The sequence below is a fragment of the Erithacus rubecula genome (assembly GCF_903797595.1).
Source record: "Erithacus rubecula genome assembly, chromosome: 19".
Taxonomy (NCBI): Eukaryota; Metazoa; Chordata; class Aves; order Passeriformes; family Muscicapidae; genus Erithacus; species Erithacus rubecula.
The window spans coordinates 2,566,603-2,594,371 of NC_136671.1; the positions used below are offsets into that span (position 1 = coordinate 2,566,603).

A 27,769-nucleotide genomic window follows, 5' to 3' on the forward strand; every position below is an offset into this window, starting at 1 on the left:
AAGCAGCCAAGATAATTTCTGAGTGCTCTATTGCCAACATCTGCCCAAGGCTCCAGGAGCAGTAGGCACCAGGCCCATGCTGTGCACGGCTGTCTAAGCTTCACTTCCAGCTTTTCAAAGCTTCAGTTTGCATTCTGCTCCCTTGCACATGTCCTTTGTCCTTTCCCTTCTCTAGCACACTTGGTCTTCCATGAAGTCAAACAGAAGCCTAAGGCAATGGCTGCAGTTTAAAACCACATTTAGAAACACTGCTTGCCAAGCAGCCCCTCCTCTCCAGGGCAAGGACAAAGATGTACAGTAGCACAAGCTGATCTGTGATGTGATCTACTGGGCTCATTCCCAGAAAAAGCTGCCTGTCAGCTCCCCTGTGTCTGCACTGGTGCTGATGAGACCAGACATGAAGCCACAGCCAGCAGTGACCCCAAACTCCAGGCTCCATCCCTCTGTGCCACTGTGGGATCACAAATATCAGCATGAACACTTCAGAGAAGGTGGAAGAAAGTGGCCAGGGCAAGGCAGAGTGGCAGCCACCACACTCAAGCAGGTCTGAACTGCCCTGGAACAACACTCTGCAAAGAGTACGAGAGGAGCAGCAGACAAGAAAGGGATCACTCTCTCAAGTGAACTCTGCAATTTTTTGCTGTTTCATTAATTCCTGCTTTGCAGAAATGCACTGAATTAGCTGGAAACATCAGCCTTGACTTTTGTCAGGCAAAGACACAAGCACTATAGTCATTTGTATCTGGGTTTAGCTGAAAAAACCCAACATGCAATACCTAGAGCTGCTCTGTTAATAAGACTAGAGCAGGTTATTACTGCCCTCCTTCTGCACATGACAGTGGCACATCCTTCATCCCAATGCAATTGTTTTCCTTCTTCCCCAAGGCACTGTCCCCAGCAGAACTTTAACCTCATTCCCTACTTAAACCAAGCCAACAGTGGTGCAGAAGGATCAGCAGTGACAAGAAGATGCCTCTGCCATGGCCCCAAGGGCTGGGTGACTTCACTACTCACACTCCAAGCCACCAAGTACAGGGCTACTAAGACTCCCTTCCCCTCCATGCATTTGCTTGGTTATTTGGAGGGTCAGCAAAGTAGATACCTATAGATAATTCACTAAAAAAAAGGCTTAACTATAAAGTTGAAAGATGGGATGAAAAGAAGAGAGTAGGAGAATGCAGTGGATCCAGCTGAATGGAAACAGACTGCACAGACCAGAGATGCCCTCTTGGCTCCCCTGTGTAGCCAGGCTGGGGCTGAGGTTCTGCTGGCTCCTCTGTATTGTGGCCCTCAGCAAAGTCTGCTGCAGTCAGCAAGGACCAAATTCTCTGTTCACAGGCTCACTCCACCAATTCTGCCTTCCCTGCTGCAGCTTTTTCTGGCCCTCTGGGGAGGGATTTTACTCCCTTTGTTCCCATCTCTTTGCACTACCTGAAATACTCATCCAGCCCAGCAAATCAAACCAGTGACAGAAACCTTCCAGTTCCTATGCATAAATCTAGATTAGAAGAAAGCCTCTGGAGCCCGGCAGAACTGGGGGGCTGGAGTGCAGAATGGACACCTGGCACCACACAGGGAGCCCAGCAGGCAGGGCACTGAATCACTGCTCCCAAAGCAGGAATCACCTCTGCAAGAGAATTGGCTGTGCCAATGAGCCTGTGCTCCCTCCTGACCTGCACTCCCCTCCTCAGCAGCCTGTCACTAGGGAGATTAACAACTGGCTGCTTTCCCCAGTTCAAAGCAATCCTGAAAAAAGAGCTGGAGCAAGAGGCTAGCAAAGGAGATTTGATTCCTCCCCACAATACACTCAGAGAGGAAAAAAATATTCTACATTAAAGGCAAGGCCTGGGAAAAAAGATAACTGAGATCAGCACCTAAGCAATACATGAGGGGAAAAGGCTGTTTTACTCTCCTTCCTTTCCACCAAGGAAACTTCAATGGGAGGAAGACAAATAATGAAAAAAGCCATCAAAGCAAGCTGGTGATTCATTAAAATAAAAAATGCATTATGCATTGAGAGCAGTCAATTAGGAGATGCAATCCACACACTGTCCTGTCACCCCGGGGGAAGCACCAGCAAGGCGAGTGGGAGGAAAGGATAAGTAGAAAAGGAAAGATTTACAGGCATAAACAAAACCCAGCTATGACCCCAAGCTGAGCAGCTTGTAGGAAGGAACAGCCATCACTAACCCACACAGAGTAGCTGGGAGCAGATTTGTGTCTCTGCATTACTACATGGAGAGTGAACGTACCTACTCTCATGGAGGGTTCAACTGGGGCACTACTGCTTTGATAGAAGTGGATACTGGTGCCAAATGACTAGAGAAAATACTCATGGTCAGATTCCCAGAGTGGAAGGCAAATCCTTCTCTCCCCTGGGCTCAGGAAAAGCTTTGTGCAGTGAGGGAGGTCAAAAAGGGTTCCCAGTCCCCCCAGCACACCCACAGCCCTCTCCTCTGGTGTGTCCTTTTCCTCCCTCCCCACATCACAGCTGGAGTCACTGCAGGAGCAGTGAGAGTGTGACCAGCCCTGCTGAGCCCAGTCCTGCCATGCCTCCCCCTCCTGCTTGCTCAGATCTCACAAATCCACTGCTCCAAAAAGCCCCCAGCAGGATCATCCTCCTGAGCCCACTCCTCTCCCTCAGCTCTGGCACCTCATTAGGATTCTGCATGCCACGTTTCAAACCTGCATCCCTCTGCATCCCTGAGCTGCTGACAGACAACCAGGGAACACAAACTGCTCCCTCCCCTGCAAGGGGCACTCTGGCCTGTGCTTCCTGCTCTGACTCAATCAGCAGCCACTTTAACGAGGCCATCCCCTGTCAGGGAGGCACTGGTGACTGATGGCTGAGCTTCTACCTCAGCCTCCAACTGCTCAGCCCCTCCTCTTCTTTTCTCAGCTCGGTTGACAAAATGAGACAATGAGCAAGACTTGCAGGACAAAGTGCATCAAATTCCCAGAACAGCAGCTTCCAGCAAACCTTTTGTCAGCTGAAAATCAGTTTAACAGCTAAAAGCAAGCATGTTTAGCTGTCAGGATTTGGGAACAAATCATGAAGGTTCACGGTATCTCAACAATCTCCTGGGCTTTTGTACAGGGTAATTTAGGTCACTGTTGATCAGCCCGTGTCTGGAATGCTGCCACAGCTCTTCTTACACCTTTACTATCTGAGCTGCATCTCTCTGTGTCCAATCTCCTACATCCTTCTCTCTCTCAATGCTTCTCCCAGTCCTGGCCCTCCTTTCTCAGGAGGGACTGAATCCCTTTTTAATGGAATTAGGAAGCAGCTGAACCAAGCCATTGAGGAATGTAAACTACACCACAGAGCAGCTCAGTGGCCTCCCTGCACAGCACTGCATGCAGGTGAAGGATCTGCACATTCCAGACCTTTCTGGGTGCAGTCCAGCTCCTTACAGAGCTGAGACAGGTTATATTATAATCTTAGGAGTCAATCCTCTCCCTGGCTTTCCCAACCCATTCCATTTGTTTTGCTTTCCAGTCATATCTACACTCTGAATAAGGATTTACAACTTTCTGAATAAGGACGAAGAAAATTAATTTTATGGTGAAAATGAAGGTTCTGGAAAACAGCTTTTCCTAATCTTTCATGACTTCTGATGTTTCCTCACCTTTTTCTCCTCCCAGGCTTCCTGTTTGGTTTCAGTTTGCAGGTAAGATACAAATATATTTAGTGCATGGCAATGTGCATCATAGAATGTATGTATGAAAAATGATCATAACAGTGCTAAGGACAAAACTCTAATCATACTTTTCCTCTCTGTTTCCAAACTGCTTTCTGAACAAAAAACAGAGGGAGCTGTACCACATCCTTTAAAGAACAAGGACACTGCATAAACTGTATCTTAGCAACAAACAGCTTAACAGCATAACTTCCTAGTCAGCTCTACGGGAAAGACACAGCCAGTATTTAGAAACTGAGCAAATGACAAGAGCAGGCAGCCTCACCTCCCCTTTCTTTACAGTCATGGACTGCCGGCGAGGCGTGATCTCCTCGTTGATGCTGGAGAGGAAGTTCTGGGAGATCCGCAGAGCATCCTGCAGCAGGGGATGGTCAGGGTGGCTCACAGGAGTGTGCTTGAGCAAATCCTGCCAGCAGGAACACACACAACACAGTCATGGGCAGCACTGGGTGGCAGGAGGGCTGGAGCACCCCTAATCAGAGCTGTAGGACAAGATGCTGCAGCTTCTTCATAGAGATGAGAGCAAGGCTTTATCTCCAGAAGATAACAATACCCTGCACTTCTTGGTGACATCACTGCAAAGATAACAGCACCCTACCCATGGACTCCATCTCCTTAGTGTAATGGGAAGAGGCTCTTATGCAGCTCAACAGGTTTATTTTTGCAGTCCTGCAGCACCATGAAAAATGTGAAGGTCAAAGAAATTAGGACAAGGGTCTAAAGTTTGAAAAGTCCCCTTCAGATACTTACATGCAAGACAAGTGTGCTGCGGGTCACTCGATCCACTGGCTTGTACAGCAGAGCTGTGGAGAGAAAGCAGCAGGAATATCAGGAAGAGTGAGTATGGAAGCTCCTTCTAGCATAGGGTGTCTTCTACTCAAGTGCACAAAAACAAGCAGCATGGCACCTGATCTTGGCCAGGCTCTCTAAATGACCCCATAAAACCATCACTGCTGGGGGTGCATTTGTGCTATCACTGGGCAGCAGATGTTCTCTTAAAATCACAGCAGCCCTGTGGCTGGGCTGCCTTTGTCTAAAGGCACTGGGAGGTTTGAAGCCAGGAGGCACTTCCTCATGCAGGCAGCCTACTTTGCACGAGCTCTGCTACTTAGCAAAAGAGAACTGATTTCCCAGGTAGAGCCAGCAGATCCCATAACCTTCCAGCATTCAAAAAGCAAAAGGGAGGGTGGAGGTTTGGCACAAGCCCCCACAAAGTCCTGACAGACCAGTCTCCTCTCCATGGATCACTCACTTTCCAAGGAATTTTTCATCGTCTGATCTTTAGATTCCTTTGTGCTTCTGGCCTTTAGATTCTAAAAGAAAAAGAAAACCCATGTAGCAGATGGTCAATTGCCTTGCAATAACACATGGGAACACAACAGACTATCTGCTCCTCCAGGGAAAGGCCTAGGTGTGAAAGGAGGAGAGCCCTATCACAGTCCAAGTCAGTGATGGATAAATGTACTTTCCTTCTTGGTAAATCCACCACTGCCATGTCACAGGCACCCACACATCTCAAATATTAAGCAATGTTCTTAGAAGCACCTGTCAATAGACATGCAGCAAAGCAGGGAACCACCTACAGCAACAGGGATGGGGAGTTTCTAAATCACCTGCAGAAGAAAGACATCCATAAGACACAGCCACTGTCCTAGCACCAATAAAGTATAGGACTGGCATTCAATACCCTCAGATGCAACTTTTTATGCCTGTACTCAGAATTGGGTGATCTTGGACAGGTCAACTCTTCCACGGCAGCAAAGGAGCACTGTCTGTGGCTCTGCCCTTTGCCATGTGCCATGCCATGCATTAATGTGCTCAGCTCCAAAATCCTCACCAGGACACAAATACAGAAGTGCCATCACCATCATTCCAAATACAGTAGATACTGGAATAATTCAAAATTATTCATCAGAAACAGTGAAACTGGGAGATCATATTGTACTTCTTTCTCATAGAAAGAACTCTCAAGGGACATGTGAAATAGAATGTACTCAGGAGTTTTCTCAGAGCACTAAATGCCCCTGGTAGTACTCAACTCTGATGATTTATCTGATTGTTTTTAAGGAGACACATATGAAATTCATGTTTTCTTGGCAACTGAGTTCTTCAAGAAATAATCACTGCAATACAAAGAGTAAGTGAGACTATGCACTGCAGGGAAAGCTGATGGTCTGGGAAGCCTGAAAAAATATTCAAAATGCTTTGAGACAGGTACTCCTGTGACAGGGAGGAAATCAGAGCAGGCCACAGAATAGTACTACAGATTTATGGTTGACACAGTTGCCTTTTTCAAGAGAGAATTACCCTCTCCTCTCCATGCCAGTGAAGCCTGCAATCCCACTGACTGTCACAGTGCAAGCCATTAAGGATGGCTTTTACACCACAGCCAGAATCATCATTAGCAGAATGAGAAACTCAGATAGAGCTTTCCCCTCTAGAAAGGCATGAAGGTGGCACAGAGCTGGAGAATTTCAAAGCAATGCCAGTTTTTACCAGGTTCCCTGGGTGGGGACAGCACAGAGGCTGTGCCTGACCAGCCTGAGGACAGTTCAGTGTAAGAACACAAAGTGAAGCAGGGAGTCTGTGGGAGCTCACAACTCCTCCAGAAGTCAGGGCTGCAGAGGTACTTGGAGAATAGACAGGAGTGACATGGCAGGGATTAGTCAGAGCCAGACAGCTCGTGTGTCTGAACACCGTGACATTACCTCAGAGATTTCAGCAAACTGAGCATTGGCTTGGCAGCATTTCTCTGCTGTCTCCATGGCAACTTCATAGTTATCCACAAAGGCCCGGTACACTCCCAGCTGGCTGGCCTGCAGGAAGCAAAACAAAATGCAATAAATGCTGTGGAAGGAGGCAGTTTGGGATGGCCAGTCTCGGTATCAGCGACCAGGTCATGCTGCATTCAAACCAAACAGCTGCAGGGAATGCTGAACTGGTCCAGAACCACATCTCTGACCTCTCAACTTTGCCCAAGCAGCACTGGTGCCCCCATGCACCCAGTCCCACCCTATGCTGAACAAGTTTACATGTGAAGGATGTGAAAGCCTAAGAGAATGACACATCCTTATTTCTGACATCTATTTTTCCCTTCTGAACTGCCAGATTAGTATCTATTAATACTGCAGCTCATTGATGTAACTGGAGCTGCTGGCTTTTTGCCACAACATATGAATCAGGGAGGAATGATTCAGCCCAACAGCACAAATGTGACCCCAGTAAGCTACTTGTTGGCCTGTGCATGATGGATATACTAAATGAAACCCAGATATTACCCTTATCTGCATTAGTGAGCATTATGATAAGGGCAGCAGAGTGCTGAAAATACAGAAGAGAGATCCAGAGCACAATCTGTTTGGATGGCAGTGACTGGGGCACTAGGTGACAGAAAATGGCAGTTTTTCCAGCAGAAGGAATATGGAATTGGTCCAGAAGAGGATGGAACAGGCCTGAGAGTGCAGTAGTAAGTCATTATTATCACAGAGTCTTAGCACTGATCCTTTTTGCTGACTTAGGAATTGCAGCCATATTCCTGCCAGAGAACACAAGAACCAGCACGGGAAACCCCTGGGCAGCCTCCAAGCTTGTCTGGAGTGCAGAGCTGGCTTTGTGCTGCAGAGCTGCCAGGCTGGGCTGGGCACACCTCAGCAGCCTGAGCCTGCAGTGCCAGCAGCAGCCAAAGGTGCAGCAAGGAGACACTGCAGGGGCTGCTCACCTCAGCACTGCTGCACCCTCCTGAGCTGCTGCCCCAGATGTGCCAGAGGCAGAGCAGGAGCTTCCCACTGCTCCTTCCCTCTCCTCCTCTCTCTCATAACCACTGTGCTCCCCATTCTCCATGGAGCTTTGTGCAAGGGGTGATAGAAGAGAAAAAGCCACTCTCAGGATAGAAATCCCTGCACAAACTCTGCTGACAGGGCTGGGAAACAGTGAGCTATTTCCTAGGTCACATTTTACTGAACAACTAGAAACCAGCCTTATACAAATTATACAGTTATGACTGAAGCTGAAAAAAACCTGTGCTCACTTATACCAGGGATGACCCCAGCAGAATGGAAACAGTGAAATCTGTATTTCCCACAGAGGCACAATCCTGTGAAGATGCTGCTGTCAGAATTACTGACTATTTGCAGGGCTTATGCCCTTCAGATCTGGATGATGCCAGGTAACATGGCAGAGCTTTAAAGTTTCTCCATTCCCAAGCAGTTCTTTCATTTCCTGCTACTCCTGAACATTCTTTCTAAGCTTTCATTTTCCTCCTCTGAATGTATCATCATGAAAGACATGTTTTTCATTAAAAACTGAGCTTCCAATCAAAGCAATAATGCTCACACACCATTTTCATGCTGGTTTGATTTTTTTCAATTAAAAAGAACCCACTGAAAATGAAACAAGAGTTGGTAGAAATGGCTAGCTTTTGGACATATTTTTTTCTGTTTCTGAGTCCTGCTTCTGAGTGAGGATGTTTGCTAAATATTTCTTCATTTCTAAAAACAGCTTAAAGTGTTTCCTTTCTAGGTATAAAAAAAGATGTACAATATATTCCCCAAAAATGAGAAGCGTATTTCACTCCCACATGCCTGGCATCTTTTCTTTTTCTCAACAGGAAAAGGTGTAATAACAGTCAATTTGATGTTGCAAATAGATGATACTTCGTGCCAGAACACACAAAATTCTGAAACTCTTTGCACCCACTATCTGTAACTTCAATCTACTGTGCTGTTTTTTGCATGAGAGTACAGAAAATTAATGTCCCCAAGGACATCTGGATATTTCAGTGTTTATCAGACTGCATGACATGACCAGGAGTAGACAGTCTGCTCCAAAAGATTTGATGTACATCCAGTGTAGGTGCCTTATAAAGCCTGATGTTCTTGCTGTCTCTCTGATCTAGTTGCTTCCCAGTGCCTGCCAAGAATTATTAGCTTTATCTCATCCAGAAAAGAGTTCACAATTCCCACCACTGCTGGACCAAACCACCCAAAACTGAAGCTGCTATTCCAGCACAAAGCCTCCTGCACCAGGACAATTTTTTCCTTTGTTTCCAATGCTAATCAAACAAAATCAAGAGCTCTGCCACAAATGCAGAAAAATCAGGGGAACGTAAGTGCAGAGGAAGGGCTGAACTCCTGCACCCGAGATCAGCAACAAGAAATGGTCTGAAACAAAAGCCTGAGTGGCTGTGCAGTGAGCAGAGGGCTGCTGGACAGCCCTGCCAAGGAATATGTTCAGGTGTTCTCCAATTAGTGCTGTTCCTCTGCTGCACCACAGGTCCAGGGCAGCTTGTGAGGCTGCCACTTCCAGCAGCCTTCTGTGTCTGCTTCAGCACCCATCAGCAGCTGGGTTTGTCCTCTCAAAGCAGCTGCTCAAATTGCATACCATGAACTATTCACCAAGGCACCAACTTGACCCCTCCTGGCTAAAACATGCTGGCAGTGAAAAGCAGATTCCTGCATTTTCATCTTGAGCTGCTGGCATGTACAGAAAACATCATCTTCCAGGCCAGCTCCCCCAGCTCCATAGGGGATGGGGCTGATGCTGGGCTACACAGCTGCTAACAATTGATGGACCATGGTAAAGCTCACTCCCCAGCCAATAAACCCCTCACTGGAATGTCACTCCTACCCTGAGAACCAGAGGCACCTCAGGAATGCAGAGCTTCTTTTCTTTTCTATAAGGGAAAAAACAGCTCCTTTAATCCTTTGCTCTTTGCACATGCTAGGGGATAGGCTAAAGGGGCAAAAAAAAAAAACCTCCTAGAATGCAAACAATTTGTCATCTGGCTCAGAAACTCAGCAATTTTAATTCAGCCTCAGGAATATGCTGTATATGTCTTTGTCCTTTTCTGCACTCAGAGAATTTTGTTGAGGTTGCTTGGAGGACTCTCAGCTGCAGGTTGACTGCATCAGCACAACAGCAAGGGGAATTTCTATTCAGGATAGTGGCAGGAAAGCAAAGCCAGTGGTGATGACATAAATCAGCACCAGGTAGAGCAAAGCACTACAGAGAGAGGGAAGGATGTGTGGGGGAGTTCAACAGTAAAGAGGAACACTTCACTGTTGGTGTTAAGAAGTTCACTTTGTAATACTGTCACTGTCCCATCTCCATCTACAGGAAATGCTTTGAGGACTCTGCAGAAACCCTGGAGATTCAACATTTATGTGAAACTGTATTTATTTAACCACCACAGCTTGCTGCAGTCTTTAATTAAAGACAATGAAAGAGCCACTTTTGCTGTAGGGTCTCCACTGCAGTGGCAAAGTGAGGAGGTGAGAAACCTCTCATCTATTCCAGCCACAGACTTTGCTCCCTTTGGTCTGTGCAGCCACCAAAGGGAACCTCCAGCTCCTGTGAGATGGGTGAGGGGTGCCAGCACCTTTGGTGATGGCAGCTGACTCACCAGCTTCTGGAAGAGGTCCCCAACACGCTGCTGGTGACTCCACTGCTGCACTCGGGGGAAGAGCCCATCATAGAATTCTTTGTGGATCTCATAGAGCTCAGGCACTTTGAAGAATATTGTCTCAATCTGCTGACTGGTCAGCACAGGCTGGGAGGTGGTGGCAGCAGCTTTCAAAGGCTTCATAGGCTGAAATGAGGAAAGAAGGAAATCATTATCATGAGAACCATGAACGTTCACCTTTGCCACACTGCAACACATCCCTCCACAGAGCTACTTTTCATCCTAATAAAAAGTGAGATTTGCATTCACACAACTCCTGAAAGCTACACATGAACAACTTCTCTCATGGGGATCAGCCACCATGGTAGGTGGATTTTCCCTGGATATTAATGCTGCAATTAAAATCCCTTTGCACTCCATTTCCCTAATCTCTGTCTAACTGTACAGCAACATGTAATAATTAGCACAGGATACTTTAAGACTGAGCTCCTGGATACTGCCACACTAACAACTCCCAAATTCTGCTACATCCAGTCCTACCTTTAAGCCTCTCTCCCTGCTGGAGAAGAGGAGTAACAGGTACCTTTTGCCCCCAGCAACTTGTAACCCATGGTATGGGAAGTTCAGGGAAACTCTGGATAGAAGCAGCAGGGAAAATTCAAGCAGCAGTGTTGGAACTGGCACCTGTCCCCAGCCTTACCAGCAGCAGGGCCTCCAGGTGGCTCAGGTAGGTTTCCTCACTGGCTAGGATTCCTGACAGGACCCATTTTCTCATCTCCAGGCCCTTCTCCAGGTCTGGCTCACTCTACAAAGAAGTTGTTTAGGAGAAAAAAAAAAATTAAAAAGTAAAGAGTGAGTTGTAGAGAGAGTAAGAAAAAGCCCCAAGAATGAGGATGGAGAGTAAAAGACCATTCAGCCGGCCAGAGCACACTTAGTTTTTTTTAATTTACTTTCAGACTAAAAACCAAACAAAAGCATCCACCTGTGCTCAGCATCTTGTTTCTAGAAATATGCAAACAAAAAACTTCAAAGAAATTTTTATTTACCAGTAACTGATACCACTTAGATCATTTACAGGCTTCAACTTCAGTCATCCAACTGAGGTGTCTCAATTAGGCATGGAACTTAGAAGTTCAGAATTCATCCTCCTAAACAAATCTTAGGGCCCTTGTTCTGTGCACTGCCCTCCCTCCCTCCCAGGAGCTCTCCAAAGTTGTTTCTGTGAGCACACAGGATCACTGCTCTGCACCTCCCCAGCTGTGCATAACACACCATGGTCACAGCCTGCCCTGGATCCACAGGGCTGCTCCTCCTCCTGCTCCTACTATTCCCTAAATGATTTCTCAGTGCCAGCTTGCACAGTGTGTATTTTTAGTGAGAGGATGGAATAATCAGCATGGCTTGGAATGCACATGCTGATTTTCTTATTGGGATTCCATGAAGGAGTTCTTAACCAAAACAACGGGAGGGGGAAAAAGCCCCATATGATTCTGTTCAAGGGCTAATGGGGAAGACTAGCATAAAGTGTTAAGAAAAGCAGTAATCCCTTCTGTTGAATTTCAATTATCCTTCCTCTCAAAACTGTCACCTGAAAAAGCATTTAACCTGATAAAGTGAAACTGAGTGTTTCCAAAAACTCTAGAAAAACTTGGTCAAGCAATGAAGGTTATAAATAATGAGAAACATCCCCCTTTTACAAAGTCCTATTCCCAGTCCTTTTTATTTCTGTCATTCACAGAAATAGTATTTTAGAAGTCTTGCAACCTTTTTATGTTGTTAAATGTCTCTAAGAATAGAGTCAGAAGTTGGCTCTGAAAGGGTACATGCTTTTCTAGGGATTTGGGTCACTTTTTTGGGGCTCCATCCTACTCTTAATATCCAGAGGAATCTTCAGCTTTTGATTTCCCAGTGGGAGGATCAGGAAGCAGAGCAGTACACTCCACTCTAGTGACTGAATATACAGCCCTATAGCTGCCCCCAAAAATGCTCCACTTGGTTTAGGGTCCTCTGCAGATGTACAGATGAGGTACCTGGGCTAGAGGTTCAGTCTGCAGGAACTGTCACATCCTGAGTGTGACTCTGAGCCCACACACAACACAAAGAAAGAAACAGATCCTCACGCTCCCAGATATTTCTGGATTCTGTCTCATCAATAACCATCCTGATTTTTGAGCAGTTTCATTAAATTTCACAAGCTATATTCTAGCCTAAAAGACTTGCAGCAACTACTTCATAAAAATTTTGTGAGGTGTCAAATATCACCACCACCTCTTAAATAAAAGTGGCAGACAGAAGCTGTTCTAAGGAAATGAGTAAGATTTACACACGTTAGGTACTACATGGAAAGAAGAACTTCTCTTTCCATCCCACCCTTCAGTGACACTCAGTAAGAACCACAGTGCCTTTTAAAATCTTGAAAGGGCATCTCAAAGAAGACAGAAATTTGTAATTCACCTGTCAGTATTCAGAAGACTCCAAAAAACCACAAGTGACAAACTACATGGCAAAATGATCACTGCAGCAGATTGTGCATCCATGTGCACCCGTGTGACTGGCACAGAAATGTTCAACAAGGCTGTGACCACTGCTAATGGTTTCTGTGCTGGGAATGCTTGGATGTCCAGCTCATGGACCATTTTGTAAGGCATGGTACACACACAGTGAACACAGGCAGGCCCAGGAGGGTTAACAAAGATTGCCTTCACCCAAAGAGGAAGGGATGCAGCAGCCCTGGTGCAAGAAAAACACAATTACTCTTGGTTTCCAAAGATTTCTTACAACACTTACAAAAGAAAAAGTGCAGCTACACAAAGAAGCATTGAGAAAAACTAACAGTGCTCCAAAGTCTGCAGTGCTGAGGATGAGGTAACTGGTCAATATTGACACAGCACTACAATTATCTTTACCAGGTTCTCTTGGAGGAGGTGAGGATTTAAAAAGCAGCTGGGTATGTTTGTGACATCTGTAAAGAGCAGCACACAATGACAAGTTGTTTAAATACAACTTAAACATCCCCATCACGACAGTGGCACAACAGCTTTCCTTATAGCACTGAGAACAGTTTTGCTCTTCACAAGTAAAAGCTTTAATTTCCAAGCCAGCTCTTGCTGGGCACCATTCTGCTGGAATGTTAATTTCCTCCTGTTTAAAGAGATGCACTTTCAGAGAACAAACATCTCCCAGGACACACTGCAGGCCTTCCTTCCTGCCTATTACCACAAGGGCACTGTGCAAAGTCCATGGGTTTGTCCTTTTTTAATGGGGGCGTTTTTCCCAGTGTGATGCTTGTAGAAGTCCAGCCTCAGCCACAGCCAGGACACAGGGCAGGGCCTGGCTGTTCTATGCTCTGCACAAAAATGGCTCAAGGAACCCTCAGGGGAGCTGATCCAATAACCACAGGGTACATTACAGGATCTCCAAAACAGTACCTCAGATTTACATACAGCTTCCTCCAGTGTGAAAAGATGATCCCCTGCTCCTGCTGTGCCAGGGATCAATGCAGCACTGGGGAGCTGCTCAGAGCATTGTGCTGCTGCTGCTGTTCCCTGCTGGGAGCTGTGTCCTGACAAGAGCTCCTGCTGAGGGAGGCCTTTGCTCACAGTGCCAGCTGGGGTGACTGGAGACCATGAACATCTGGAGAACAGCCCCTGTGCTTCTTCAGCCTCAGGGTCCTTTTAAGGCACACTTGCTATGAAATGTACTCCAAGACTCAGAAATTCACTTGGTGCCAAAATCAGGAGGAAGAAGAGTAAGTTTATTATTTGGTATTACAACATTCCTCACTTAGAGAGCTGGGAACAGGCTCATCTGCTCCCCCAGAACAGGGCAGCAGTGAGCAGAGACCTGCACTCCATCCAGACAGCTAAAGGGAACATCCTGGGCACTGGTGTCAAGCTCCCCACCAAGACAGGGAGACCTGCCAAGCCTGAGGACTCCTTTCCCCTACCCTGGCAAGAAGGGAGCAGCCTGAAATGTTTGAGCTGCTTGTGGCAAGTGGAGGAGCTGTACCACATCTACCAGAGCACAGAGGATGGGGAAAATGCACCTATTACTGAAGTGCAGATGGGATGTTCCCAGCAGGAAGTGGGAGCAGCCTGTATTGACAAACCCAACCACTCAGCAGGGAGTGCCAGGTGGTCAGCAGTCCATCCATGCTTCCTACCCAGCTTGGTTAGCCTGTTTTCCATTGCTACAAGTCTGACTGGTATTTCATGCTCTGTTGTCCCTGCCTCTTTGACACCAGCATCCATGTCTAGCCTTTCTCCACTGCCCTCCCATCTTCTGGCTACCTCCCTACCCAAGTGTTCAGAATAAATCTTACAGGACTGTACCAGGGCAGCAGTCAGAGCTTTCTGTCTCTGTGCTTTGGGAGCTGTGAGTCTGAACAAACAAGAAATCAGTGCTTTGCTTCCACTCCTTGTGAACTATGTTTAAAAAACACCAAAACAATAAGGAAGGTGGAAATCAGGCTACAGGAAATTACACAGGTATCTCATGCTGTAAGATCCCGGTGCTCTCCCTTCTCAACCAGGTGGTGCTTTTTGCTATTCCAAAGCCTTAAAAACCAAAAGATTGAGTCACAGTGCAATCCTGTAACCTGAACCACAGCCAGTGAGAGGGCTGGAAGCTCTGGAGATGTCAGAGCACACCCGCTGGCCCTGAGCCATGGCTGGGTTCAATGTGTTTACAGCTTGTCAGCCCAAGTGCTTGAGTTTACTAACCAGGTTGGCATCGTGTGCTGTGTTCAATTACTGTGAGGCTGACATTCACCAGCTCCAAGGTTTAGACAGATCCAGCTCTTCCTGACTCTGGTTAAAGAACTCAGGGCTGCCTGGCTCTTGTTTAAATTAACAGCAAGGATTGTTTTCTTGCAAATGTTAGAAGAGCACAGATTAAGAATCTGGAAACCACAATACGTAAGATTTTGCAAAGAGGTTGCTGCTGGCACAGCTCTTTAAAGGGAATCAGGGATTCAAAGTGGGCGTACAAAAGGCACTTTAACTCTTCCTTTGGTACAGGGTGTTCATACAGCATGCAATGAATGCATTCAAAGGCAAGCTTTCCCATAAGGACAGCTCACAGTCTCATACAGAAGCTGACAGCCTATAAAGGAGAAAAACATTCAGTTCAATTTATAAAGTGTAAATATGCTTGAAAGCTTCTGCTGGAGGTGTCTCATTGTCGTGGTGATATTAAAGGGGCCAAATTCTGTAATCGAGCCAATCATGCTCCATGTGGGGAGGGGAAGCAGCAGGGAGAGGAGCCAACATTATTTTTAACATCAGTACTGGTGTGCCAGCTCTCTTCAGGAAGGGCTGTACATCCAGGCAGAGCCTTAAGGAACACAGAATTGGAGAATAAAAAGGAAAAACTGCATCTGTTGGGGGTGGTGAGGGGAAAGTGACAGTAAAACAAAACAAACAAACCAATTCAAATACTGAGGGGAAGAAAGGAGAATGATTAGGAAGTGCTGGAGGGGGAAGGACAAGCTAGCAAGAGAAGCACCAACAGGAGCAGTAATCCCATTTACTGCTGCAGCTTCAGAGGTCAGCTTCTCTGCATCCTCTTGGGACCAGGCTAGGAGCAAAACCCACACCCTGCTCTGCCACAGCCCTGCTCTTGCTGAGCTGGCAGGCAACAGGAACAAAGGGATCTGATCTGAGGACAGGCTGCCAATGCTGCACCAACCATGGATGCACAGCAGAAAAGGAAGGAGAAATTCTACCTGAAAGTCTGTAAGCACTGGCCAATTTCTCCTCCAAACAGAACTGACAGTAGGAAGCAGCTGCTCAGCTTCAGCACTCTTGCCTCTCTTGCTTTGATACATGCAAGAATCTGAGAGATCTGTTTTGTCAAAAACTCATCTTCTAAATTTCTGAGAAGGGACTCCCCTCATTTCCTGGGGTGGTGGAATGAGCTTTGCTGTTCCACTGCCTGCCCTGCACCCAGCTGCACAGAGCCCCAGGCAGCCTCTGAGCATCCTGAAAGGCCTTTCCTATTTCTGCACTTCCAGGGCTGCACTCTCTCCTCATATGAGGAGCAGCCAGGATGACAGGGAGTGAGGCTTCCCCCTGCTCCCAGCCTTTTTTAGCCTCCAGGCTGCAAGTTACCCACTCCAAAACTCCTGGCAATAACTCTTCTGTTCCAAAGGGTGTCAGTCACTGATTTTCCAGCTGTCCCTACACCTTCCTGTGGCCTAAGAATAGTGTAGCAAGCTCTCCCTCTGTCCTCCTCTAACTTTATCCAGGTATTTTCTCCACTCCTCACCCTCACTGTATGGGAAGGACAGACACATTCTCTCTCTTTCTGGGAGTGAATTATCACTATTTTTTTGCCAACAGTCTGACACTTCCTGAAGCTACCAGCACTGTCTTATTTGGCAAACATTTGGGCTGACATTTTCCAAGAGAGGTTCCCAGAATTTCTGTGAAGTTCAATCACAACAGTTCAGCTGTTACAAAAAGGAAGGTTTGGGAAAATTAAATCTCTTCTGAAGTTAAATAAACAAACAACTTAAGCATTAGTGGAACCTATTTCAACTTTTTCCTCTGTCCCCGTAGGCTTGCTTCAGAGCAAAGTTAGGCAAAAGCACTGGTTTTATGGCAGGACATGCATCAGCAGCCCAGCCTGAGACTCCAGAAGAGCCAGAAGAAATGGAGAAAGTTGGGTCAGGCCCTATAAACATTTATTAAGGCCTCCTTTCCACACAAATGACAAGCCAAGGACTGCTGAGATCCACACTACAAATGTCTGTGTTGCTTGTCCCTCCCTGGGTCACAGATAAAAGTAATGCTGGTGCAGCCTCACCCTCCTGCTTGGACAGCAAGAGTTTGTGCAGGGGGCAGATGGGATGGGAATACAGCAGCCATGGCTGGAGTGGCACAGGAGGCAGAGCAGGCAGCCCCTCCTCATCTGCTCATGAGAAACAGCTGGTAGGAGGGAGTAGAAAATGCTGCCCAGTGTAAACACCACAAACCTCTGGAAGTCAACTGCAACCCTCAATTCTTGGAATAGAATTGAACTGGTCACCCTACACACTGAGGGAACAGCAGGAAGCCCCTCCACAAGGCCCAGGAGGTTCCCTTCATTCTCTTTCTAGCAAGAGATGCTTTGTGTGCCTCTGAGTGCTTTTGGCACTCTGCACTTTCTCTGTGGCAGCTGGACAGAGCAGGTGAAGCCTGATGAGTACCCAACCAAGGGGTATGCTGCTCTAGGGAGGAGGAAGAACTCAGTCAAACACCTGGCAGAAAAATACAAAGCACAGAGCAAGCCCATGAAATATGTCAAAGCAAAATGCCCTCAATATTCAGATAGCAACAATGCAGTCCCCAAGAGGTCTCATGGAGGAGGCAGCTGAACATTACAGCAAAATGCTGCAGTGCCTGTGTGATCATAATGAATGACTTTGATTTATATTTATAAAATATAAATTTAAAATATCATGGTTTGCTATATCTTCCATTTTCTGGGTGCCTGACTGGAGTGCTGTTAATTCTTGGTTGCAAAGTGAAATTAAAGGAATTTTACTTCAGTGTGAAGAAAGCTGTGTTAAAAGCTTTCTTCAGAACATTACACATCTCACATTAAGCACCCAAAATTAGCAGATGCTTCTCCCATAACCTGTCTGCCCTGATTACCTGTGGTTAGTGAACATACCATCCTCTTACCTCACAGGAACACTGCAAGGACAATTAAGACCTGTGTGGCATTCCAGCTGTATTTGGAGTTAATGCAAATGAACACTTTTGTACCCAGACTGGAGTTTGCAGTGTCCTGCAAATAAGATGCACATGCTAGAGATGAAAATAAGGTGCAGATCTAGAGATGAAATATTTAATCTGGTGAGTATCTGGTGAGAATCATTCACTGTATCCACTGCACAGAGCAGGAGCCCAGAGGCAAGGTGGGACAATTGAGAAATTCAAAGTTATTGTAAAGATTCAAGACTTCTTATCTCCTGAATGACTTTGCTTTGCCCTGATCTATGCAGTGCATGCACTGTGCTGCTGCATACAATTCACTTCACTTCCAGACTCTGGTCATAAAAACAATCTGAAATTTTCAGAAGTAACTGCAGGCACCTTAGTTAAAAGTAAAAGGACAAGAATACAACTTTAGAAGCAAACACATTTAAACAAAACATGTTTTCTGCTAATCAAGTTTACTACAAAAGAAAACAGAAGAGACATATGTCCAGGTATTTCTGGTCCAATATATGTTACATGTTTGGCTCAGTGTTTGACATTTGATTTTGTTACTAATGTCTTTCCCACTACAGCTGAAAACACAGCTCAGCAAAAGCCATCTCACAGCTCAGGATGACTGAAAGTTTAACTTGCTTGGGAAATATCTGGATATAAAATAGTCTCTTTCTGCTTGTCATGGACTGTCATCTGTGGACTGATGGACAGGATCAAGTGAAGCAGTTGAGGTTCATGATTAAAAGTCTAATCTGTATCAGGACACCTCTTTCTTTTGGAAGCCATGAAACAGCTTTTTATACTCAGAGAAAAGAAAGTAGCAATTTATGTCAGAAATAATTTTTGAAGAAGCAGCCTTCAAGCATTATTAAAGTAACTTTAAAATTAACTACTGTTAAATGCTTATGAGGCAATATTCAAACAAATAAAGAACAAGATTGACTATCAGGCAGTGTCTCTTGCAGGCCTCCAGTCACAGGCACTGTCACAACTGGTTCTTTGAAGATAATTCTGAGCCATGTGTAGTCACTCAGTGTTTTTCCTTCATCTTGAGAAACATAACCTGAAAATCTCAATCCAATATTAAAATGGTTTTGGAGCTTTTTTAATTTACTAATGATAATTTTTTCATTCAAAAGCCTCTAACATATCCCAAGAATTCTCATCTTGAGAGATAAAAAAAATCTCAAAATGAATACACTAAAGCATAAGCAGTTAACGAGAATTCACACTTTACAGTGAAAAAATTAAGCAAACACCAACAAAATGCTTTAAGAGATCTTGACAATGAATTTTATAAGTGAGAAAGAATGAGGACACTGTATTAGGAAGGATTCTTAGCCTAGAATTCATCCTAGAAGAAGTAAGCATAGCTGTGACAGTAACCAACAGAGAGAACACTGAGCACTGATGGTTTGTGGCACTTCTCAGATTTGCCTTTTGATACAAGGTAAATACAACTGCCTGATAATGGTGATTGTGCTGATTTACATGTACACTGATATCTCTAAAATAGCCATAGTTATCACCCACGATATCTTAATTAACAGGAAAGAACAATGTAAAAAAAAACATATAAGCTAAAACACTTGGATGAGAGATTTCAAAGTGTCATTTACAATGTGGGAATTCAAGATTGTTTCATTTCCTTAGAAGTACTGTAGGAAGGAAGTGACAGTTGGCTTTGTGCTATTGAACATTTTTATGAATGATTTGGGGGAACCCAAACGTTTGAAAATGACAAAGACATTCAAGGGAAACAGCAACTTGGGACTCAAGTGCTCTGCAATCAATTGCAAAAGAATAAAAAGAAACAAAAGGTTGAAAGTCAAAGAGACTAATCCAAGCTGAAACTAAGACATTCTGGACTGTGAAGACAGCAGAGCCAATAGTCCTTTACTAAGGCATGCAGATGACCCACTACTAGGAATATTGTAAAACCAAAAATAGAAATTTTCCTGAAGTTCCAAACTATAGCCATGCTACTGAACTTTATGCAAAACCAAAGCAAGGTAGACTGAAGACTTAAGCCACAGGTCAGGCAAGGCAGTCCCTTCTGTATTTTTAATATATGATAATTAATTATATAGACAGCTATTTAGTGAAGAGTCAAATCCACTACAAGTAATGGTCACCTCCCACTCAAAGTCATCATTTCAGAGCTGGCACTTTTAATTCTTTTTGTTCCATTTTCACAGGGTGAAGGAAATAGGTCTTCCAGATGCTTGATCAAAACCCTTAACCTACCTGAAAATAACTTGTATTTCCCTGGTGAAAGGCAATGACACTCCCACACAGAGATGTATGAATGCGCTCCATTCCACAGTCTACTCTCCAAAGTATCTGCTATTTAGAGACCCTCTCAACTGCAATTAGTCACCAACTCTCTCCACTAAAATGCACAAAGGGCTCAAAAATCATATATGCATCATAGATTCCTGAAGTTTAGGCCTAGCATCAGCTAAAAGTTCAGCTGTAAGCACCCAGCACCAGCCAGGCAGTGCTGAGTTATGGTGGGTGATGTCCCACAGCACCAACAGCCCCATATGTCCCCTGTGTCTTGGGCTGCAGTACAGGATGTGACCAAAAGTGTGGATTCTATCACCACCTGTTAAAACCAACTGGGGCAATCATCTTCATCTTTTCCACAACCCACCCTCCCTCCAGGGAAATATCTCCTGTTAATGGGCCAGTGAGTCCCAGTGCATGACTGATAAAATTACATCATCCCACTGGGAGATGCTCCAGCTGGGAGGAGGAGCCAAGCCTTTCCTACCTAGATAAAATCTGAGATTTGGAACATCAGAGCAGCCTTTTCCACTGGATTCCAGAGGAAATCCAGACCCTTCCACATCATCACTGCACCTTCAGAGGAAAACTGCAACACTGCTTCAACTGAACCACATCTATCACTGCAGGGGGATGCAGCCACCATTTAATGGGACTGCTGCCAACACCCTGACTGATGGGGTTGGATTCTGACTCTGCAAGTGTTTAGGGTTTGGTTGGGGTTTTTTTGTAATACTGTATTTCTGTTTTAAATTTTCCTAGTAAAGAACTGTTACTCCTATTCCCATATCTTTGTTTGAGAGCCCCTTAATCTCAAAATTACAATAATGTGGAGGGAGGGGGTTGACACGGCCCATTCCAAGAGAGGCTCCAGCCTTTCCTCCGCAGCAAGGCACGGGCACAGGGCACAGGGCTGCGCCGGGGCAGGGCACTCACGGATTTGGTGGATTCCAGGGAGCCCGAGGACAGCGTGTCGCGGCTGCCGCGGCTCTTGGAGCTGAGCTGGGGCGAGGAGGAGGGCGAGTCGTCGATGTAGGGCATCATGTCCTGGTGCCGCCGCTGCTCCTCGGCGCGCTCCGCGTCGAACGCGTAGCCGGGCGGCGTCCCCCCGAACGGGGCATCTGCAAAACACAGCACAGCTCTGCTCACCTGCAGGGAACACAGCCACAGCCCTCAGTGCTGCCTCAGCAGGCATAAACCAGAGATGGCTACACACAGCTCAAGGAGAGCAGGAAATAGAATTTCGTTCGTGTTCTCACCAGAAGTTTATTTTGCTTATTCTAAGTCCTAAAAGGCAAAGTCCTTTCTTGCATTAGTGGTCATTTAATTACAGCTCTTTCCCTCACATCTTCCTCCAAATGCATTAACATCTAAATAAATGCTTTTGTCTCTCCATCAAAGTTACTGGTCTGCGTTTCAGAACCTACTGGGCAACAGACTCTGGGTTTTCTGTCAATTGACCTGATGATACCACTGCCAGTTTAGGAAAGATAGGTAATAACAACTCAGGGAAGATCTGTAACTCTCTCCATGCCCCTCAGCAACAAGAAGAGTAGGAAAGGTCCTACATGTCAAGTGAATCAATCTGCTGCCAAAATTAAAACCCTAAAAGGTCCTCTTCTGTTGACTGCCCCTCCTCCTGTTTTAAGCTTAACCCCTTAAACAAATAAACAAACCACCACACTGTTCTCTTCCATACATTCCATCTCCCCTCTCCCAAAAAACCCTGAAACAACACATCCAAAATACAATCAGAAAAGGATGGTGGTACAAAGAACCAAGTCAACCATTACTGCATGAGACAGCAATGAACTTCTGCAGGAAAAATCAGCAGCAAAACTGGTTATGGCATCTTTAGTTGCTGTGTACAGAGACTGCTCCTGCAAAAATCTGTGACAAGGACACACACACTGAGCAGCTCATTCTGCCATAAACTAAAAGGCTTTTCACCTCTCTGCACAAAGAAATATCCCGAGAGGAGCCAAATTTGGTGTCTACACAGTGACACCACAACTCCTATGGGCCTGTGAAGCACTTTCACCTGCCAATGCCGAGAAGCGTGACAGCAACAGCCATGCACGGGCCACTGTCCACAAAATGTAGAGTTGTTCTTCCTCTTTCAGACACAAGCCACAGAATGACACCCTTCTCCCCAAACTGAAAAATATCCCCAAGGAGATAAGCTAGATCTTCCTTTACAGAAGCCAGCAAGCCTTATGGAAGACAAAGCCATCAAAAAAGGACAAACAGTTACACTTGAACACAAGTAGAAACAATTTCTTGTTTTCACAAATATCCAGGTTCTGTGAAAATAATAAGCAGCTGCTGCCAAGCATACTAATAATCCTGTTATACATCACTAAGGCAGGGTGGAGGAGTAACATTTTAAAGCCCACTTTCCTCCCTCACAGTAAACTCAGTTAAAGCATGACTCATTTCAGTAAAAGATGTGAACTTTATGTGGAACAGAATAAAACTTGATCTATGTGGCTTTTTCAGGAGGGAGAGCTGGCCTGGGGAATTTACACAAACAATATACTGAAAACCCAACAATAAACTCACTGTAGATGTGAGCCTCTGTCTCAGCTTGTACCAAATGCCACCCAGCTAAGTAACAGCCTGGTACAAGGCCTTGAGGCTGCTGAAGGACCACGGAAACATTATCTTAACAAACTCCATGAGTTTTATGTCACCCACCTGCTTGAGTGATCACCTTGTGCTCAAGCTCTCAGAGTCCCCCAAAAGACTTGTTAGATTGTGCACAATCACAGCAACAAAGGGCAGAGGGAAGTGGTATACCTGTTCTCTGGAAGGAACTTAGAGGTTTCCAGAGTCCACAACCATTTAGAAAACACCACAGAAGTTGATTTGCTACACAGGAGCTTGAATGGGAGTTACTGAAAACAAGAACTTCCTAACCCAAGAAACCTGCGATACAACACTGACAAGTGAACACAGGGTTATCCATGGAGCGTATCAGTACTGGGGTCTTTCTGCTGGCCCCAAGCCTATTCAAGGAAGAATTCCTTTTTCCTGAAGAAGTTTCTTCAGACCATTGTGATCCAAACCAATTTCTCCACACTCATGCAGTAACAAGACCCAGTCACTGTTCAGAAATTAAGGCAGGAATATTTTTTCACTCCCAGTGCTCACTCTCAAAAGGAATAGTTTGCTCCACTTTTGTTAGTGGGGGAGTAAATGCAGACTAAAATACATTAGCAGAAAGGCTTGCAGTGAATACCAGTATTTCCACTTTCCTCATTTTCACCAGCTAAAGAACAGCTTTACACTTCTACCTACCATAATATGTTCTGTCTCCCACTGCACAGGAAAACCTTTACCTGAAACTGGAGGGAATGCCAGGAGGAGGATCAGCTCAGAGAGATATTTATTTCTAGCTTTGCAACAAGATTCAGTCTACCTTCAAATCACTTTGTCTCCCTTGCCATAAAAAAAGAAAACAAATCATCTTGACAAGGAATGAATCTATCAGTGTCACAGAGTGCAATGAGATCTGTTCATAAAACCCCACACAGAATTTAAAACTTTATTTCTGTATCCTCCAGGGATTCTTCACACATTAAAAAGCTTAGAAGTGGTTATAATCCCTCTTCTTTCTATTATTGCTGAACAAAGCACTGAAAATCCACCTATGGAGATTTTAATTATCTCAAAGGCAGAAGGACCTTCTTGCTTTTATTTGCCATTTTTCCCAAGAAAAGCAAAGTACTGCCATAGCCAGCACACCAGGAACAGAGGTAGCCTTGTGTCTCTGATTAAAGAGCCCTCTGTTGCCAGGGAAACTGGGTTATTCACATCTCCTCAGCCCAGCACAATGCTCACAGGCTGCTCAGCCTCCACCTGGGAGCCAATGAACCAGAGTAAAGGGATCAGAGCCAGGAGCTCACCTGCTCTGGCACTTCCAGCTGCTCGAGGTGCTGCTGTGCTCCATGGCAAGAGGAGACAGCACATGGGCTGCAAGAGCACTTGGTTTCTTAGCCAGTGCCTCTGTTAAGGTGAGCATGAGGAAGGTTCTTACTCTCTATCAGTAACTTTGCCATCAAGGCCAGAGGAAGGTGAACCACAGCAGCAACAGATCACTGCTGACAGGAAAAAGGGCAGGCAAAGCTGAGAGAGCACCAGAGACACTGAGGACACAGCTCCACGTGTGTCCTGCTTCTCATCTCACCAGCAGGCACAGCCCTTTCTCCTCCTCTCTGGGCACCCTGAAAGAGATCTCATCCCACAGAGAAGAGCAGCAGCTGTGGCTTACAGAAATGAGGCCTCTCAGCCCACAAGAGGAACTATTTCTACCCCTGCCCCTCTGACATTCTCTTACAGTAACACTCTCCTGCCCCAGCACAATGGGCTGTGAACCACCTGGGGCTACAAAGGCTCATCATTAATTCACAAACTCAGAAAAAAAATGCTCAATAATTTACTTCCACCTTTGTTTCTGACAGCAACAGCCTGGCCTTGCTCTGCTTCAGCCTATAAGAGTCTGTTCTAACACTTCCCTCCTCAGTTACTGCTTCTTCCATCCTCTCATCTTATTTTTCATGTTTATTTATTTTGTTTTCCTCAAACATAATATTCCTTTCTTCTGTGACCTTGTGCCTCCCCTCTTCTAAACTGCTTCCCTCCCTCACTGCTTCAATTCACCTGGCTGGGGGGTAAGGAAGAATCTAACAAATTTACAGCTACAAATTCACTGGCACTCAGAGTGAGCACAGCAACACTGCTCCCTTGTCCTGTTGCCTACACCCTTCCTGCTGGGTGCCACATTCATTCTTTGGAAATATGAAATCACAGACCTCATGTGAAAGCAGGAAGGGTAAAAGAAATTACCTTCTAAGTAAAAAGAAAGATTATCTCCATCTAATCCACTGCCACACAATGATTCAAATGCACGTGTCATACTTTCACAGCAGCACAACATCCAGAGCTGCTTGAGAGGCTTAACAGCAGCATGCAGAGAAGATTCCAAGCGAGCTGTGCTCCAGCTAATCCTGCTAAAAGAGCAGCGAAGCCACAGCAGCTCAGACCTGCTTGCCTAAGTAAATACCTAGAGTCCTGGAGGGGGAAGGGAGCTGTACATCCTGCCAAAGCCCCACACCACTGTGGCTTCTTTGTGAGTGGCACCAAGGCTAGCACAAGTCTGCAATGTCTACACTCACTCCAAAAACATCCCCACAGCTGCAGAGCAGAACAGAGCTAAAGCAGTTTGCACCCCTATGTTTCTATGCCAGGGAATGTGTGAGGCCATAGTTTGACAATGCATTGTCTTGGCAGTTAGGTTTCCCCCACCAAGCCATAAACCACTTCACTGTCCTTTCCCCTCTTATCCCCTTAGTTCTGCAACCCCACAGATGCCTGTGGTCCAGATAAAGAACTCAGCCAGCTCAAAGAAAAATATCTTTGACGCTTCCCTTCTAAGCTGGATCAGCTCTGTGATCTAGTTCATGGCTCAGAAATCCAAACTGGAAGGACACACGCATGGTAGTGAGAGGAATGTTACATTTGTCTTTACAAACAAACTGTAGATCTGTTGGTAGGTAAAGTTAGCACCTATAGATAAAAGAAACAATGAGAGGGATTACACTGATTGATGAATGGAAAAAGAGATTTGCCTTTACAAACAAACTGTAGGTTTGCTGGTAAATAAAATTGGGTAACAGAAGATGAAAGAAGCAACGGGGAGGGGGAAAACTGAATTCTACAAGAATTAAAAATTAAAAGGGAGGGTTATACATTAGAGGGGAATGTCAGGTGTCAGGCGTTCCGGGAAGTCTGTGCCTCTCGAGTACCTCAGCCAATGGGGAAAGAGAGAGGGAAAAGCGGCCGGGAAAATAGGATAAAAAGGGAGGCTGCGTCCTCCAAAAATTTGAGAGATCCCAGGGGAATGCCCCATGGCCTCTCCCTTTATTCGAATAAAGCAAAAAGGACTCCTCTGTCTCCTTTTTGGACATAAACCTCTGGTGTTTGTGGGTTAATTTCCCTTACAACTTGGGGGCTCGTGTCCGGGATATTTCCACCGTCCGGGGCAGCAGGCAGCGGTGGAGCTGAAGGCGCGCCTCACCCAGTTTCGGTGATCAGCTCCCCCGGGTGCCGGCTGGCACTGGGCGATCGATTGGGTTCCCGAGACTGTCCAGGAGACAGACGAGTGGCGGACCAGGGGGGTCCGTGAAGAGTCCGCAGGGAAGGACCACTGAAAATCTCACCGGTGAGTAAAGTGGGATCCTCGGGGAAGCAAACCTGGGAGGGCGCCCATGGAGGGCAGCACAGGTGAAACGGGGAACCCATGGAAGGTAGCACAGGTACACCTGGGAGGGCGCCCATGGAGGGCAGCACAGGTGAAACGGGGAACCCATGGAGGGTTGGAAGGGTGAAGCCAGGAAAAATATTGTTATTTTGTGTGGCCAGAGTATAAGTTGTCAAAGGGGCTTATAAGGCCATGTTATATAGATGCCCTGGGGGGGCAATACGGGAAATCGAGAAGGGATCTCGATAGTCCATGCCCTGAGGGGCAAAAAGGGGAGTTGAGAGAGGGTCTCGACAGCGGCGGATGGATGGAGAGTGTTTGTGTGTTGGAAGAGAATTGAGGAGGAGTGTGTGATAGGTATGGGTGTGGCAATGAGCGGCAGGTCCGAGCACGGAGCTGTGGGACCAGGAACACGGGCTGGGGGCTGTGGGGCTTCCGGGGCTCAGCGCGGGGCTGTGCCTGACCCCGCCATCCCCGGGCAGGGCCAGCAGTGTCCACTGGCCCCCGTGAGGCTCGGGGTGCCCCGGCCCCGTAAGGTTTGGGGTGCCCAGCCGCCTGCGATGCTGCGGGCCGTGCTCGCTGGGAGCATCGGTGGGGGAGGAGCTGTGTTTGCACTGTGACAGGACGCAAACTGACTCTGGTATACCGTGTGTGATAAAGAAAGGGAGAACGAGAATAAAGGAATATATGGGAAATGCAGATTGTACGTGAAGAGATTAGGATTCTGTTTTAAGGATTTTGTGAGTTTTGCTGGAAAATACAAGTAATACAGGGAAAGGCATGGGAATTTGCTAAATGTGTGGGAGGGGTTTAAAAAGCATGAGTTTCTGATTGCTCCTCATTGTGACTGTAATTTACTGGGAAGAGATTTGATGACTAGAATGGGAAAGCAAATTAGTTTTGTGAAAAGTAACAAGAGTAAAAAAAAAAAAAAAAAAAAAAAAAAAAGATGTAACACAGAGTCTGTGTTACTGTCTGTAATATCTTTATGTTAAATGTCTGGTAAGATTTATGCTGAAATGCAGCTGCAGAGATATACGAAGTTTGTTTAGGCAAGCTTTGCAGAAAATATTAAGAGTTTACTCCACCCTCAGGAGTTAAGCTGTTGCAATATGTAGATGATTTGCTGTTATAGGGGGAGCAGAAAGAGGTGGTTGAGGAGAGAGTCAGATATTTGGGACACCTTCTGACTGAGGAGTTGCAGTGTGTTAGTCCAGAAGGAGTGCAGGGGATTTTTGCCCCAGACTGACAAGGAGTTGCGGAAATTTTTGGAGTTGGTGGGGGACGGCGGAGCTTGGATCGAGGATTTTTCTGTTGTGGCTAGACCTTTGTGTAACTTTTTAACCCAGAGCGGTCCTGGTGTTGTGATGTGGACACCAGAAGTGGAGCAGTGCTTTGGAAAATTGAGGGATGGATT

At 45.9% G+C, this 27,769-nt stretch overlaps 1 protein-coding gene across 1 annotated transcript in view; it reads right to left on the reverse strand.

The window, feature by feature from the left end:
- The window catches only part of BCR (BCR activator of RhoGEF and GTPase), a 105,801-nt gene that overhangs the window by 30,314 nt on the left and 47,718 nt on the right, over positions 1–27,769 (reverse strand). Inside the window, exons 2-8 of the mRNA XM_079322758.1 lie at positions 21,027–21,211; positions 10,802–10,906; positions 10,102–10,287; positions 6,410–6,517; positions 4,954–5,014; positions 4,452–4,504; positions 3,967–4,107 (exon numbers count right to left, since the gene is read on the reverse strand). Coding sequence (XP_079178884.1) covers positions 3,967–4,107; positions 4,452–4,504; positions 4,954–5,014; positions 6,410–6,517; positions 10,102–10,287; positions 10,802–10,906; positions 21,027–21,211 — 839 coding nt within the window. The remainder of the gene's footprint in view (positions 1–3,966; positions 4,108–4,451; positions 4,505–4,953; positions 5,015–6,409; positions 6,518–10,101; positions 10,288–10,801; positions 10,907–21,026; positions 21,212–27,769) is intronic.